We start from the raw sequence: 14,953 nt of genomic DNA on the forward strand, positions 1-14,953 counted from the left end.
TAATCATTCGTCTTAGCCATCATTTTCATTTTTCTCTCACCGTGTTATCTGTCCAACTCATACAATCTCTTGCGAGCACTTTCCTCCACTTTTTTATTTATTTATTTTTTTACCCCTTTTCACCTCAAAAAGTAGTGCTCAAGTTGTGGCTAAATCGCAATATATCACTTTGCTTACTGTATCGCAATATATTACAATATATTGAATCGTAACCCCTGTATCATGATACGTATCGTATCGCCAGATTCTTGCCACAGCCCTAATGTCCAAGTATTTACTTTGTGTCAGGTATGACAGAAGACATTTACTTGAGCTTGAGAAATGTGAACGTTTGCTTTTTCTTTCACAAAACCTTTTTTTTTGCATAGAGCAGAAAAGCCTTTCACAGAGTGACACTGTACATTTTTTGTAGTATTAAATCAAGGTCAATTTTGTCCACACAGTGCTTACAACCCGGCGAGACCTGCGATTCTCTCTCCGCGGACAGCATCATGGCGATGATGATGAACACCAAGATGTCTACCAAGCCGCTGGTCGTGGTGGATGGTAAACCAGAGGAAACAGGTTAGTTAGTTTCACGCCTACTTATAGACCTCAAGCCAGAAATTCAACATGACTCTCATCCGTGTTTCGGTTTCTATCAGCGGTACACATGATGCATTATGCTCTGGTTTCCATTGTTTTGCGTATAAAGTGTGACAAGGAAACTGGAGTAAGGAGAGCAGCGGGTCTGAGGGCGATGGAGCCAGAGAAAGCTCGGTCCGATACTTGGAGATTAGACCAAAACCGCAAAACACTGCACATCACTTCCCCACATCTGGTCATCATTAACTGCAGTGTGTATGCAGTGTGTATGCAGGTGCGCGTGAATGCACATTTGGCGTGTGTCTGTTTACATTAACGTCTGTACACAAGTTTTTGGGCTGTGTGTGTGTGTGTGTGTGTGTGTGTGTGTTTGTGTGTGTGTGTGTACATACTGGGATGTGGTTGAATGCAGTAAAGGGGAGTGTGCTGCTAACACTAAGGCCCAGTTCGGCTGCTCTGGACCCGTCCATGCTGAGGGAGAGGTGGAAAAAGAGGAGTCATACAGCACCAAGCTCCAGTTGTTTTCACTTAGGACCTTCACTGTGGCCGCCTCTCCTTTCTACTAGAGAGGGGGAGAAGGGAGGAGTGTGTGTGTGTGCGTATGTGTGTGTGAGGGGAGTGGAGGTCCTCTTGTTGGCTTTGGGAGTCCAGCCAGAGCCCAAAGGCCCCTCCATCATCACTTGTTTAGCCGCTCGTTCATTCACTCGCTGTGTTGCGGAGTCTCAGGGGTTTGTGAGTGTGATCAGAGGGAGGGAGCGGCTTGCAGATGTGGGGGGGGGGAGGCCTCACATTTTACTAATTATGACCTAAACTGAGATGGGGTGATATCATGAGTGCCCGATCTCTGGTGGACCGCCAGAGCTTTTCAAATCGGCATCCCCTCTGAGCAATGACATCAACAAAAGGCCTGTGGTCAGTTTGAGTCAACTTCATTGACTCATGGGTTTAATATACAGTAAATGGCATCATTTGAATCAGTGTGAGCTGGAGCCCGACCGATATATCAGCACGGCCGATATCGGCCTGTTTAAGCTCCTTATGGATGTGTTTTATCGGTTTGTACTTCGGCTGATAAGCAATCTTAGATTCTCAGCTATCTGAATCTCAGCTATCGGCCAAGACTTCCATTTCTGTGTTTACAGTCCGATTAGCAACTTGAGACGTGAGACTGGAGTTGAGACGATGTGTACGACTGGATTGTTTCACAAGTAACATTAGCTAGTTAAGCTCATTTTAAACCAACGAAAAGCTAAATCCTCGTCAGACGATAGCCGGCGGGTTCCCAGATTGTATTTCAGCCAATGAGTTCCATAGAAAGATGGTAATAGGAACAACTCGAGGGTTCAGCGCTCACCCTGCGAGGAGGCAGGAGACAATTTTGTGCCAGAAATGTTGAGGTAGCATCTGTGATGACCAATCCAATTCCAGGGTTAACCCCTTGGATCCGCCCATGCGGACAAGTTTATTTTTCAGCTGTAAAATATCCCACTCAGAGCTGAATCAGAAAATGTTTTTCTCAAACCGATTAATGGTGTGAGGGTCACTTGCCACTCAGCAGGCTGGTTGGGTTCATTATCTCTGAGGAGAGGCAGCTGTGGAGCCTAGTTGTCCCTGATGAGGATCACGTGGTTGAAGCCTACAGTATATCTACCCCTGGTTTCAGTGCTCAGGTGCTGACTCATTGTCTCTTTGTCAGAGGTAGTGAGAGTGCTGTCCTGTTTGTGCTCTATCTGTATAGGGGTGTGTGAATCTGCAGAAGTACCACGTGAACCTATATATCTGTGGGATTTGCTCACCATTTAGCTTCTTCTCAGAGCTGGAGTCTCTTTGAGTGGGTTAGGTCTGTGTGGCCTTCCTTCGCTGGTTCCTTTATTTCATTTATATTCTAGTCAGCTGCTCGGCAGCTGCGCTTTAGTTTTAGTCTTTTCAAGATATATTGAGTGTAGGGAGCCTTCCTTTTAGGCCTGTTTTCATTTGGTGGTTCCCCTCTCCCTTTCAATCGCTTTTGTGGTTAACCTTCGGGATTAACTTTTAGATTCCCCCGGTCCACAATTGCGTCCCTCTCCCCGTTCCCCTAACAAATCGATTATCAAAACAGTTGGCGATTAATTCAATAGTTGACAACTCATTGATTAAGCCACAACTCTTTAACCAAATTTAAAGACATTTTTATCAAAATGTTTGTTTATTTTATGTTTGTATCTTTAAAAAATTAGATTTGTTCACATTTTTGTTTTTTAAACTCGCAAATATCGATATACTGTAAGTATCGGCCTCAACCATCTGGTATCAGTCTGGCTCTAGCGTGAGTAGTCAAAGTTATACAGAAAATTGCTGAACAGAATTGGGTGGAAGTATTACATTTTAATTGGACACAGGGTTTCCCAGCTGGGCAGAGATACAGATGCAGTCACTCTTTAGTACAGACGGTCCAGTGTCGATGTTAGAGAAGCTGCTGCTGAAGATGTCGGTGACCAGAGACTCTGAAACATGCAGTAATGAGTGAGTGAGCTAAACCAGCCCAGAGTAGGCACTGCCCACACCACTGTGCCAGTACAGCGGGTTTAATTTCCATGGAACACATTGAGTAAACACAAATATGCAATAAACACAGTGAAAAAAACACACCTCAATTTCAAAGGCCGTGTTTTATAACACAAAGGCATCTCTTATGCTAGGATGGCAAACAAAACAAGCAGCCTTTTCAAGGGCCGCGGCTCTGAACTGGACAGTATCCCAAAGAACTAAACTCGATCTACAAATCAAACAGGGTCACTTGTGGCCAACTTGGTGCACGGAAAAACATAACAGCCTCAAAGGCCTGCCATCGCAAGTAGATTTACAGCCTCACAATAAATTTTACTGTAATCTGGTAACGTTCAGGAAAAGTTTGAAAAGTATCATTTATTTGAGAGGTTGGTGGTGCAGATTGTATTATTACACCAGTACAAGCAGTATTACTTCAGTTTAAGTCTTAAACAGAGTAAAAGAAGAAGATAGAAATCCTATGATAAATTTGGTTTATTTACATTACAAAGAATAGAATGTAATCTGCTTCAAAATAAAACTTTCAATATCAGGGTTATTGTAGTGAAATCTAGTGGACAGGCTGAAACTGCAGTGTATAAAATATACTTGGTAAGTGAATAACGCTCCAAACTTATGCTCAATTTTGGCGAGGAAAAACTGGCAAAGCCATTTTCAAAGGGGTCCCTTGACCTCTGACCTCAAGATATGTGAATGAAAATGGGTTCTATGGGTACCCACGAGTCTCCCCTTTACAGACATGCCCACTTTATGATAATCACATGCAGTTTGGGTCAAGTCATAGTCAAGTCAGCACACTGACATGCTGACAGCTGTTGTTGCCTGTTGGGCTGCAGTTTGCCATGTTGTGATTTGAGCATATTTTTTATGCTAAATGCAGTACCTGTGAGGGTTTCTGGACAATATTTGTCACTGTTTTGGGTTGTTAATTAATTTCCAATAATAAATATATACATACATTTGCATAAAGCAGCATATTTGTCCACTCCCATGTTGATAAGAGTATTAAATACTTGACAAAACTCCCTTTAAGGTACATTTTGAATGAATAAAAAATGTGCGATTAATTTTTTTTATTTTTAACTATGGACAATCATGCGATTAATCACGATTAAATATTTTAATCGATTGACAGCCCTAGTTTATTTACATTACAATGAATTGAATGTAAACTTTTAATATCAGGGTTATTATTGTGGTAAAATCTATTGGACAGGCTGAAACTGCAGTGTAGTAAATATAATTTATAAGTGAATGTGTTTAGATCGCTCTTCTGATTTTTGTGATGGATATCTGTAATGATTTATCACCTTAAAACCTGCTAAATTCTCTCTTACGGGCTACTGTACTCACTGGCCGGATGTCAAGAAGCTTACGTGAATATTATGAATTTATCATTAAACTCAAAACGTATCGTTTTAAAATTGAAAAGAAAAATAAAACGTTCTACTCATACATGAGATTGGATCCGTGCCTCAGCAGATTGTGGCCATAAAACAAAATATAAATCATCCACACCTCAGATCTTTTACAGTTTTCATTTTCAGTACAGTGTATACTGAAGAGAAAGATGTGTGAGCAGATACATTAAGAACCCTGTGTAACTATATAAAACCACTATATATTATCAGTTGTACGTGGTGCTAATGGCCTTACGGACCAAGCTCATTGCAGTGACAAGCTTTGAACTGTCTTAAGTTCAACTGCACTCGGCTTTAGAAGTACGGACAACCAGCGTCAAGGGTCTTACATCAGTGGTTTCTGAGGAGAGGTTAGAGTTGAACAAAAACATGCTCTCTCATTCCATAGCAAGCCAACTTGTATAAATAAATGACGTTCATAGAGATATCTGAATGGTTCTGGCAACGTCTTAAAGCTGCAAACATGAGTTGAACTTCTGGGATGCTGTCTGTTTCTGTTAAAATAGTGGACAACAGTCAAGACCTGACAGCAGGGTATTGTTCCCCACAGACATCAAGGCGTTATTTGAAAAGGCACATTGAGGCTTCAGCTTGATAGGGCGCTCCTAGACGAGAGTAAAGTTCTCCACATACAACAATCTTTAAGTCAGGTTTACAAGACAACATCACACACCACTGTCTTCTGCTGTTCAGCCTGCTCTTCCTCTCTCGTCCGCGTGTGCGGCTGAAAGCCTTATCCTTGCGGTCTTAGTCACACGGGACACATAACACTGCAGCGATGAGGTGGGGGTGGAGGGTGTCAGAGAGGACGTCCTCTGGCCATCGTCCCCTCTGAAATAATTAAAGTCCTCCCTGATGACCTGTCATCATCCATTATGCGAAATGAAAACTCAAAGGTGTCCTGTCCAAGAATAGCACCCATTGTGCCAGAGTCTTGGACACGTACCAGGATGGCCTCTTGAGTTTTGCCCGTACACAAGCGCCTTTGTATTGTCTGTTAAGACATCATTACAGCTAAAGTTCACTTTTGAAAGCCTTCCAGATGGCTCGAAATAAAACTGGTCAGTGGGAGTCAGTAGGTTCATCCTTTAGGACGAATAGCTGCTCTCTTCCAGCGTTTCCCTGGTTCAGGTTTCTGTGTCACATTCCTCAGAGAATTGCTTATCAACAGCGGACAATATCAGTAATCTGCTGATCCGCTGGCCTGGGGCTGACTTTATGAATAATTAAAATTGATAGTGTATACTGTGCATCACTCTGTACAGTACGTATGATGGTCAGCATACATTAAAATGACATTATTTGTTTTTATTTTGCAGTTACTCCTTCTTACAAAGCAGCCGACCCCACAAAGGGACCTGAGGAGGGTAAGTTTCATACTCAATTATTCTCACTAGTCGTAGTCCTCGTCATGTGTGTCTATGTATGTGTATTATATGGAGCCTCAAAGTGTTCAGTATTAAAGGTGCTATTGATAACATTATCGCATTCACCCCCTCCCCATTCATTGCATTCACTTCACAACAAGTGATTGCTAGTTTGTTTGTTCACCCATGTCTAACTATCCTCTGATTAGGGATGTGCATTCCAAGCAAAAATACTATTCGATAATCACTGGGAACTAGTCGATGATTTTTCGAAAATCGTCGCATACAAACCCCCAGTGAGGGTTTCGGGACAATATTTGTCATTGTTTTGCGTTGTTAATTGATCTCAGATATTAAATATATACATACATTTGCATAGAGCAATCATATTTGCCCACTCCCATGTTGTTAAGAATATTAAATACTAGAAAAATCTCTGTTTAAGGTACATTTTGTACATATAAAAATGTGCAATTCATTTGCAATTCATTTGCAATTCATTTGCGATTAATCGCAATTAACTACAGACAATCATGCGTTTAATCGCAATTAAATATTTGAATCGATTGACAGCCTTAATATAAACAAAACATTCTGGACCTGTCAAAATTATTAAAATGATTAATTCACAATCATAATATTTTTTAGAAAAAAGCCATACTTTTATTCGGCACCTTTGTAAAAGCTCTGTGAATGTACTATTTTTTTAATTATTCGCCTACATAACAAATTTTTGTCTCATTATTCATGTTATTCTTTATGTGATATTGAACACTTCGGGGCTCCATAGGCTTTGTGTTAAGGTTACAGATATACAAGTTGTCAACATGTATGAACTGTGTGCTGCTTTGTTTCAGACACGCTGTACGTGCTGGACACTCCGACCGTGGTGGGGATCGCCTTCGCAGCCTTTGTGATCGGGGCTCTGTTGACCGGAGCCCTGTGGTTTATCTACTCGCACACAGGTAGGTCCTTTACCTGCTGCTCCGCGGCCCCGGCTCACCTCTCTACATTAATGAAAAGATAAGATGCGGAGGAATGTCCGAGCGCCTCGGTGCCAGAAATGTGCCGCTGGGAATGCCAAACATCCTGCTGCTGACAGAGGCCAGTTCACAATAACAGATTGACTCCTCTACTGTAAATATATCCTGTTGGTCAGCAGCGAGGGCTCTTCTCTTTCCTGCCTTTGACTGTTTTGGGAGCTGCGGGGTGGTCAGCGAATATTCTCGGTACAATGGCTGGAGACGAGTTGGAAATCCCCCTTGTAGGGTTCAGCGGGCCCCGCAGGAAAAGACACACAATCTGTCCATTAGATGCCAAGATCTTCCCCCATCGTCCCCAGCCTGCCGACCCCGGCCGACCCCTGGGAGGAAGTGTGCTCCCAGCAGCCCTCTGAGTTCACCGTTTGCATAGAGCTGCCCTGTTCTCACTGCTGCTTGAATGGTGATCCGCCATGCCATTGACCTGTTGCCCCGTGGCTGATGTTTTCACCATCTTTCATAAAGGGGGTGAGGATGTTTGACTTTAGAGGTCAGTGCTTTTAGAAAATACAACAACGTGAGTGTTTAAGTTTACGACAAGTTTGAAAGAAGCTCACAGTCGGGCAGCGTTAAAGCTGCAGTAGGCAGAATATTTTTGGCATCATTGGGCAAAAATTCCATAATAACCTTTCAGCATATTGTAATTCAAGTGTTCTGAGAGAAAACTAGACTTCTGCACCTCCTCATGGCTATGTTTTCAGGCTTTAAAAAAATCTAGCCCGTGACGGGAGACTTTGGCCAATCACAGGTCATTTCAGAGAGAGAGCGTTCCTATTGATGGTTCATTCAACAGAGGCTGCTGTCAATATTTGACCAGCGCTGCCTAGTTTGACTGTTTGATCAGAGTTTGTGAGTGATTGACAGCCGCTCAGAGAGGGCAAGGCTCCAGCTCGGCTCTGATTGGTTGGTTTCCTCCAATCTGTAAAATCTTGCAGATGCCATTAGGAGCACCGGAGGACACGGAGGCACATGATTTTTTTGTCAGATTATTCATGCACTACTGTCAGGATATAGTGGCCGTTTTATAAAAATAACTTTTTTTAATCATGTTTGCTCCAACCTGCCTACTCCAGCTTTAAATGGCCATCCCTCATGGTTGTAAATGTAGCAAAGATCTGGACACTTGTCAGAACTAAACTGTTACAGTCATGCTAAGTGACATATATATATAAGTTTTTACTGAACAGGATTTCATGTAGCAGAAAAGACCAGCTGTCAGATTTTAGTGCCCTTATCTTTATCACAATATTGGTATTGGCTCCTCTTTAGAAAGCCACTTTATTTCAGCTTTATGGGTTTCCTAGAGTGCCTTTTTGGCTGCTTTTCCAAAGATATTAGAAGGAAACATGTACAGAGTAGCAGGTGTAAGGATAGAAGTTCTGGAAAGACGGTCACAACATGTTCCTGTTGATGTTATTAAAATAGGACTGAGCTGGGCGTCTTGGCCGAAATGACCTTACATGGCAATATTGGCGGTTCCATGTAAACCCCCAAGTAATGTAGATCCCCCAAAACAACCACCAAAAATATCAGTTCAGGGTGTATTTTAAGTACTGGAGTGATGAAACATGAAAACAGATTTGGGTCCATCCCCTCAGGGTCTGAGACAATGTTCCCGGCCTTTGGAAGAAGAAACTTTTTTTAAGTTACATACTCATTGGCATTATATTTGAGGTTTTGTATCCATGACAGTTTAATTCCATATAAGGCAATTAGAAGTATAAATGCTTCAAATAGCACCCCACAATATACTATTTGACATTTTGCTCATTACCCTGGCACGTACAGTACAGTAGGTCTGCATTCTGCCAGGGCTGCCTTCATGTCTGCCAAGAGATCTGCTTTTCACCTCTGCTCCAGCGGTGAAATAACATACGAATGAAAACTTCTAACCCATTGTGAAAACAGGCTGAATAAATCACACGAGGAGACATTTCACACATGATCTGTTCTGAAATCCGCTATGGCACATCTATGGTGCTTATAGCGACCGATAACGCCTATTTAATGGCCCAATAACACTCTAATCGTCTCTGTATTTGATTCTGAAGTCCAGATTTCTGCTATTGTATTCCTCCAGCCATGTAGTAATGGATTCGTTTTTTACTTAAGCGTGACAATGTGATGCTCCTCGTCCACACTGCACACAGGAGATGAATGTTTCCAGTCTTATTTAGGGTTAATAAACTTACACACATATACATTTTTTCACAACACATTAAGACTTTGGAGTGTTGACTGTGCCAAGAGAGGCTGAGAATATGCTTAAGTCAGCCTTCTTGTTCCTGAGTCAGACATCTTTTGCAACAACTGCATGCAGAGTTTTCATACACAGTATGTTTCTGTGACATAAAAGCAGCCTTTATCTCTCCCATCTAGAAAGATAATATTGGACTTGGAAATTTATATTTCCTCAAACAGATGAGGTGAATCCCTTTGTTTTGTAGAGCTCTCGGTCCTGTGAAAGAAAGACCGCTGGCAGCTCTGCTCTGGTAAACATTAGCAGAACGAAGGGGGCCCCAAAGAGGGAGCGGGATGCAAGATCGCCTGCGGATGCATATGCCTGTCATACGTGCAAGCACAACTTTTAGTTGTCTAAAAGAGAGAACATCTTATTCTGTGCTCTCCAATTGTCAGGGAGGAATAAAGCTTGGAAGCAAACAAGGAAAAGACTGCAGTAATAACCGCGCCAAATACTCAAATTAAACACAGACTTGGCTTGATTGCAAAAGCTGCTCATTGTCTTTCAGAGACGTTTTTTCTAAACAAAATGTAAGCACTTTTATTTGCCTCTTCATCTGAAGCGTCGGATCCAGACAGTCTAACAAAATGCAATGCTTATTTAGACATAGAACAATAAACCAGTCAGTGGTTTGAGCTCGAGTCAGAAGGCCCTGTCCTATGTTTGTTCTGCTTTATCTACTAAAGCCAGGCTAATTGAATCCAGATAGCTAAAGAAATGAACTCCGTGAACGCGAATCCTCCCTCTTCTATTTTGGTTCAAAATGTCATCTGTCAGATAGGATGTGACCGGTTGTTTCTGGGCTCACTAAGGTGACATGTATTGGGGCCCCCGCAGTTGAACACACTGTGAATCTGTGGCAGATTACGCTGTAAGATGGAGAAAGTTAAGCACAAATGAAGTCCAGAGTTCTTCTTGCATTACTGAGCACATTTGTCAAGTGCTTTCTACTGAAAAGTTTTTTTTTCTTGAGAGTAAGAATGTGTGAATCCACACGCAAACAAACGGGACAAAGACTTTTATTTTAACTAAAGTGTAAGGTTTATGTCAAATAGTGACAGTCATAGTAAACAGAAGGAGATTAAACAGTACTTTTTCTTTTCTTTTAAAATGTTAGAGCACGGAGGAACAATGGAGGTTCCAGTATCTCAGAGGAGTGCAATTTGTAATGTTAACCAAACCGATTTGTCATGTTCCTGCTGCCTTTCTGTAATATATATACATTTTTTTTTTATCTCCCTTTGGTCCAATCCCCTCCTCCCTCCCTCTAGGTGAGACAGCTGGCACACAGCAGGTCCAGAAGACCCAGCCGGCCTCAGAGAACAGCAGCGCGGCCCACAGTATCGGCAGCACGCAAAGCACCCCCTGCTCCAGCAGCAGCACGGCGTAGCCCAGGACGCAACCCGGCGGGACGCAAAGCCCCGCCGCGGCACAGGAAGGGCCCGACGGTTCACGGGGACCGGTTTGTTGATCTCCATCCATGACAGGAATTATTTTTGGGGGATGTGATAGGAAGGAACAAAAAGTATGATTTAGAAAAAAAAAAAAAAACACACCTTTGGTCCTTGTGTAAATGTGCCACTTCAAATGCGTGCAGACGAATATACTGTCCTGGTGTTACTGGTCTGTAATAGTAGTGAGACCCAGCTTGGCAGCCTCACCTCATATTTAGTACAGAAAAACTACAAGAAACAAATGTGAGCTCAAACCAGGCATTTCTTTCCAATCCAAATGCTGATTTTCTTTTTTTTTTTCTGACCAAAACTCAGCCTTTTGTTTTGACCTTAAATGGTGTGATTAAGGCTGTTTGCAACAAGCAGGTGTCCTCCGACGGCAAGGAAAGCGATCAGGCTGCAGCGACGTCAGTATTAGTAAGTGAGATGTTAATGGCTGGACTGTAATACGCTACTTCGCGACATGCAAGGTGGCAAAGGAGCAAAGCAACCACTATTACCATGCGGACAAAAGTGCAGTATGAACGCAAGTCGTCATCTTGACACAAAGAGAGAGCTTTTAAGAGATGTTAGACAGTGTAGGTATTGAATGTATGCAGAAGAGTAAACGCCAAAAAATGTGAAAGAAAAATGTGAAAGACGTGCTGATAAAATGCCACATTTTATATAATGTACTCATTCTCCCCTCATAATGGATTTATACACAGAGGTTAGTAGTTATAGTGATGCATTTCAGTAGACGGGGGGGGGTCTGAGTCTCACTTCCATCGATGTTACACAACTTCAAAGGGGCATTATGGGTTCCCTTTTACCAGTCGTTGTTAATGGAATAGTTCAACATTTAGGGAAATGCTTTTATTTGCTTGTTATCCAAATGTTAGATGAGAAGATCGACGCCTCTCTCATGTCTGTGCTTTGAGTACTGAGCTTAATACAGAAGGCTATCCTAGCTAGCTTAGCATGAAGACTAGAAGCAAAGGGAAAGACTTAGCTCAGAGAAATAGTTCAACATGTTTAAAGGTAATAAATGTGAGATTGGTAGCATTTCTAGTGCCGATGTAACTGGAGAAGGAGAGAGAAGCTCTGATTACAACACACACAGAGGGAGAGTGACTTCATTCTCTGCTCAGGTAGACATTACTCCTCTATATCTTTACATAGACAATAGTTGTTTGCTGCTATATTAATGCTCTGGATATCGTATAGAGCACCTTTAAGAAAATTGTTACAGTTTTTTTTATGCTAAGCTAGGCTAATATCCTTCTGGCTCCAGCTCCATACTCAACGTACAGACATCAGAGTGTTATCAATCTTCATATCTCACTCTCGAAAATTCTGCTAATTAGCATATTTCCCAAAATTGCCAAACTATTCTTTTAACACCTGTATATTTTTGTTAATATTGTAAATACTCAAAAATGTTATGAGGCAGAGTGTGTGCATATTCTGCTCTTGTACTTCTGGATCAGATTTATCAGTGTGAAACGCGAGTTAATACCGTCCCTCATTTTAAAAGTGATAAAATAACAATCACGGTGTTGAATGACAGGTTCAACTAAAGAGTATAATTTAAAGATAGGGATTCAAAATCATGGCTTAGTGTAGTTGATGTAGTTTACTGTGTGTCCTTTACACCAGGGCTGTGCCTAAGAGAATATTGGCATTTTTATTTGATAAATAAATTAATCGAAGATTATTGTTCTGCCAATTGACTCGATTATTCAGCTAAATGTTTCTGTACACACTCAGCTTGTCCTCTTATCAGTCAGAGTAGATCTGTTGCATTATAAAGCCAGACAGTGTACAGTCAGTGTATGGATTTGCTGATCTTTTTGTATAAATCTTGGCACTGACAGTGAATAAGCTGTAGCCCAAGCTCATTGTTATGGACATATATTTTCATGTTTTGTTTTTTTTAACTGCAACGCCACGACTTCCCCACCGTCTCAGAATAATATGAATGTTTGCTGTATTGCCTTCCTTTAACCTGTATGTGTGTGGGACTAACTTGGCCCTTTGAATTCAAGGAGGGAACTTGTTTCCCTGTAACCATTTCACCATAACATGAGAAGCAGAATGTATATTATCTCAAAGCTTTTGATTTCTTTTTTCTTTTATGTAAACATGTGTAAAGCTTTCTACAGAGGGAACAGAGTCTAAATATATATATTTGTGTATAAAATTATATTTTGGAATATATTTACCAAGAGAAATTTATTGTCTTCTATGTGTGTAAGTACTGTGAAATGTGGATGTGCTCTTACATAACACACGTTTGTGGGGGGATTTATTCAGTTTATTCAGAAAAGCCTCGTGGCATGTTTTGTGACACTTCACCTGATAAAAATGAAATATTCATATTTTTTATAGAAAATTATTCTGTTTATATATAATATCCAGTTGTTGATATTACCAAACTAACTAATTAACTAATCAACAAACACTTTGACACTCATGTGTCATGTTTCTTTACATTTGAAACTTCTATATTTACATTTTTAATTGAAGAACGTGTCATAAAACATGTGATGAGTTTGCAATAATTATGAGATATAAATGCTTTTTAAACAAAGCATTACCTGCAGGTCATTTCTTCTGTTCATGGAATACAACTCCTTTTGTTTTGTTTGAACATCATTAGAGTTTGTCATCATCTGATTACTATTTTGTATCAATAGATAAATATTTTCATATGAAGTAAAGAAAGCACATGTTATATAACCTTGCAAAATGAATATATCATAAATACAAATGTCACATTATTGAAGATAAGCTGTAGCAATGATATATTTTTAACGTATTATTAGCAAATACCTGAGGTAATTCCACACAAACTTAAAGGGACATGTACCACTTTTTATGTGGCTGTCCAATCAGTGCTGATGGTAAATGTAGTCGATTGAAATAATAAAATCCTCAGTGCGTGCTGTATTGACCGATAAAGCTGAGTTCTCCTGGTGGCGGAGCCGTGCTGGCAGTGCCTACGTGTACCAGGATGCATTGCATTCTGACGCTCATCTTCCCCGCCGGTCATATTCTTTTGCACAGCTAATGCAGCCGTAGCCTCAACCTCTTCCGGAGTTATTTTAACCCAAGCTGCAAATTTTCCTAAACCTAACCAAGTAATTTTGTTGCTTAAACTGAACCATGTTGTTTCCTGTGAAGATAGAAAATTTATTTTGAAAAGACTGTATGCATGGAACAAGCGGAAATTGAAACGTGTTGCTGGACATTTGTAGGAAAACGCAAGAACAATTTGGAATAACTTTAACTTTTAAGATATCATATGAATTGTTGTATGAGGATACGCTGGATGCAGGAAGAACAACTTATTTTGCAGCAGCTTTCTGGGTCAATATAGCACGCACATGAATTTATTGCTTCAATCGACTACATTTACCATCAACACTGAACATAAAATGTGGCGAATTCTCCCTTTAATGTTCCTCCTCAGTTGCCATATAAGGAAACCCACAACACAAACTTGTTTGGGTCCTTCTGTTGTCACAACAATGACGCAAATCCCCTTAAAATAATGACGAAAAATGAAATAAACGCTAAAGACGGCAGCCGTTACACCAAATTGAAAGTGGAATATATATAATAAGTGTGTATCTGTTAGAATGGAGGGTGGTGAAAATCTAACTATCTGTTATTTTATCTCTGGAAACTCAACTGTTTTCAATAACACTTGAGAAATAATTGTTATTGAGTATTAGGGCCACTTGGTTTTAAAGCAGCATTAGAAGTTGTTTGTTTTATCGGGCCTGTTGCCAGGTGTGTGTCCGTGCCAAACCCTCATACAGTCATACAGTAAATATGCAGCAGTGAAATGTTGCTGTTATCCAGCAGCACTATTGTGAACAACAACGCCGCATCCCGCTGTGTACAGAATAGTGACAGATCCACGTCTTGCAGCCTATAATCAGCGGTCATTGTGGGATTAAGGCTTTCTGACATTCCTGTAGTTTTGAGGTTTCTCTTATCGACCGCGGTGAATCCGTCTCCCACGTGTAATTACCTCCTCCGCCCCCTTCATGTCACGCTGTTACAGTACGTGGCCGAGCCTCAACTCATGTTCTGGATCTAATCTTCTCATTTGAGATCATTTGGAGATATTGTTTCACTTAAACTAACCATACGATTCACGAGAGTCGCTGTCCAAATATCAACATTCCTCCCTGTCTTTTGCCCCAGTGCATGCTGGGGGGAAAAGCTCCACCACCTCCCCCCCCCATGACCGTGAATGTGTTACAAGTAAGATAATATGAAATAATGATGCTGTATCAGATAAAAG

General features: G+C 41.0%; 1 protein-coding gene across 3 annotated transcripts in view; it reads left to right on the forward strand.

Moving 5' to 3' along the window:
- tgfbr3 (transforming growth factor, beta receptor III) overlaps positions 1 to 12,855 on the forward strand; it is an 82,925-nt gene extending 70,070 nt beyond the window's left edge. For 2 of the 3 annotated variants that reach the window (XM_074636479.1, XM_074636480.1), the window contains 4 exons: positions 444 to 564; positions 5,873 to 5,920; positions 6,778 to 6,885; positions 10,474 to 10,753. In XM_074636479.1, the coding sequence (XP_074492580.1) occupies positions 444 to 564; positions 5,873 to 5,920; positions 6,778 to 6,885; positions 10,474 to 10,592 (396 nt within the window). In that variant the 3' untranslated portion in view covers positions 10,593 to 10,753. Of the gene's footprint in view, positions 1 to 443; positions 565 to 5,872; positions 5,921 to 6,777; positions 6,886 to 10,473 lie in introns of all 3 variants that reach the window. The other variant, XM_074636481.1, reaches the window with a different exon arrangement.
- Positions 12,856 to 14,953: the final 2,098 nt, after the last annotated feature.

Source organism: Sebastes fasciatus, chromosome 5, assembly GCF_043250625.1.
Source record: "Sebastes fasciatus isolate fSebFas1 chromosome 5, fSebFas1.pri, whole genome shotgun sequence".
Taxonomy (NCBI): domain Eukaryota; kingdom Metazoa; phylum Chordata; class Actinopteri; order Perciformes; family Sebastidae; genus Sebastes; species Sebastes fasciatus.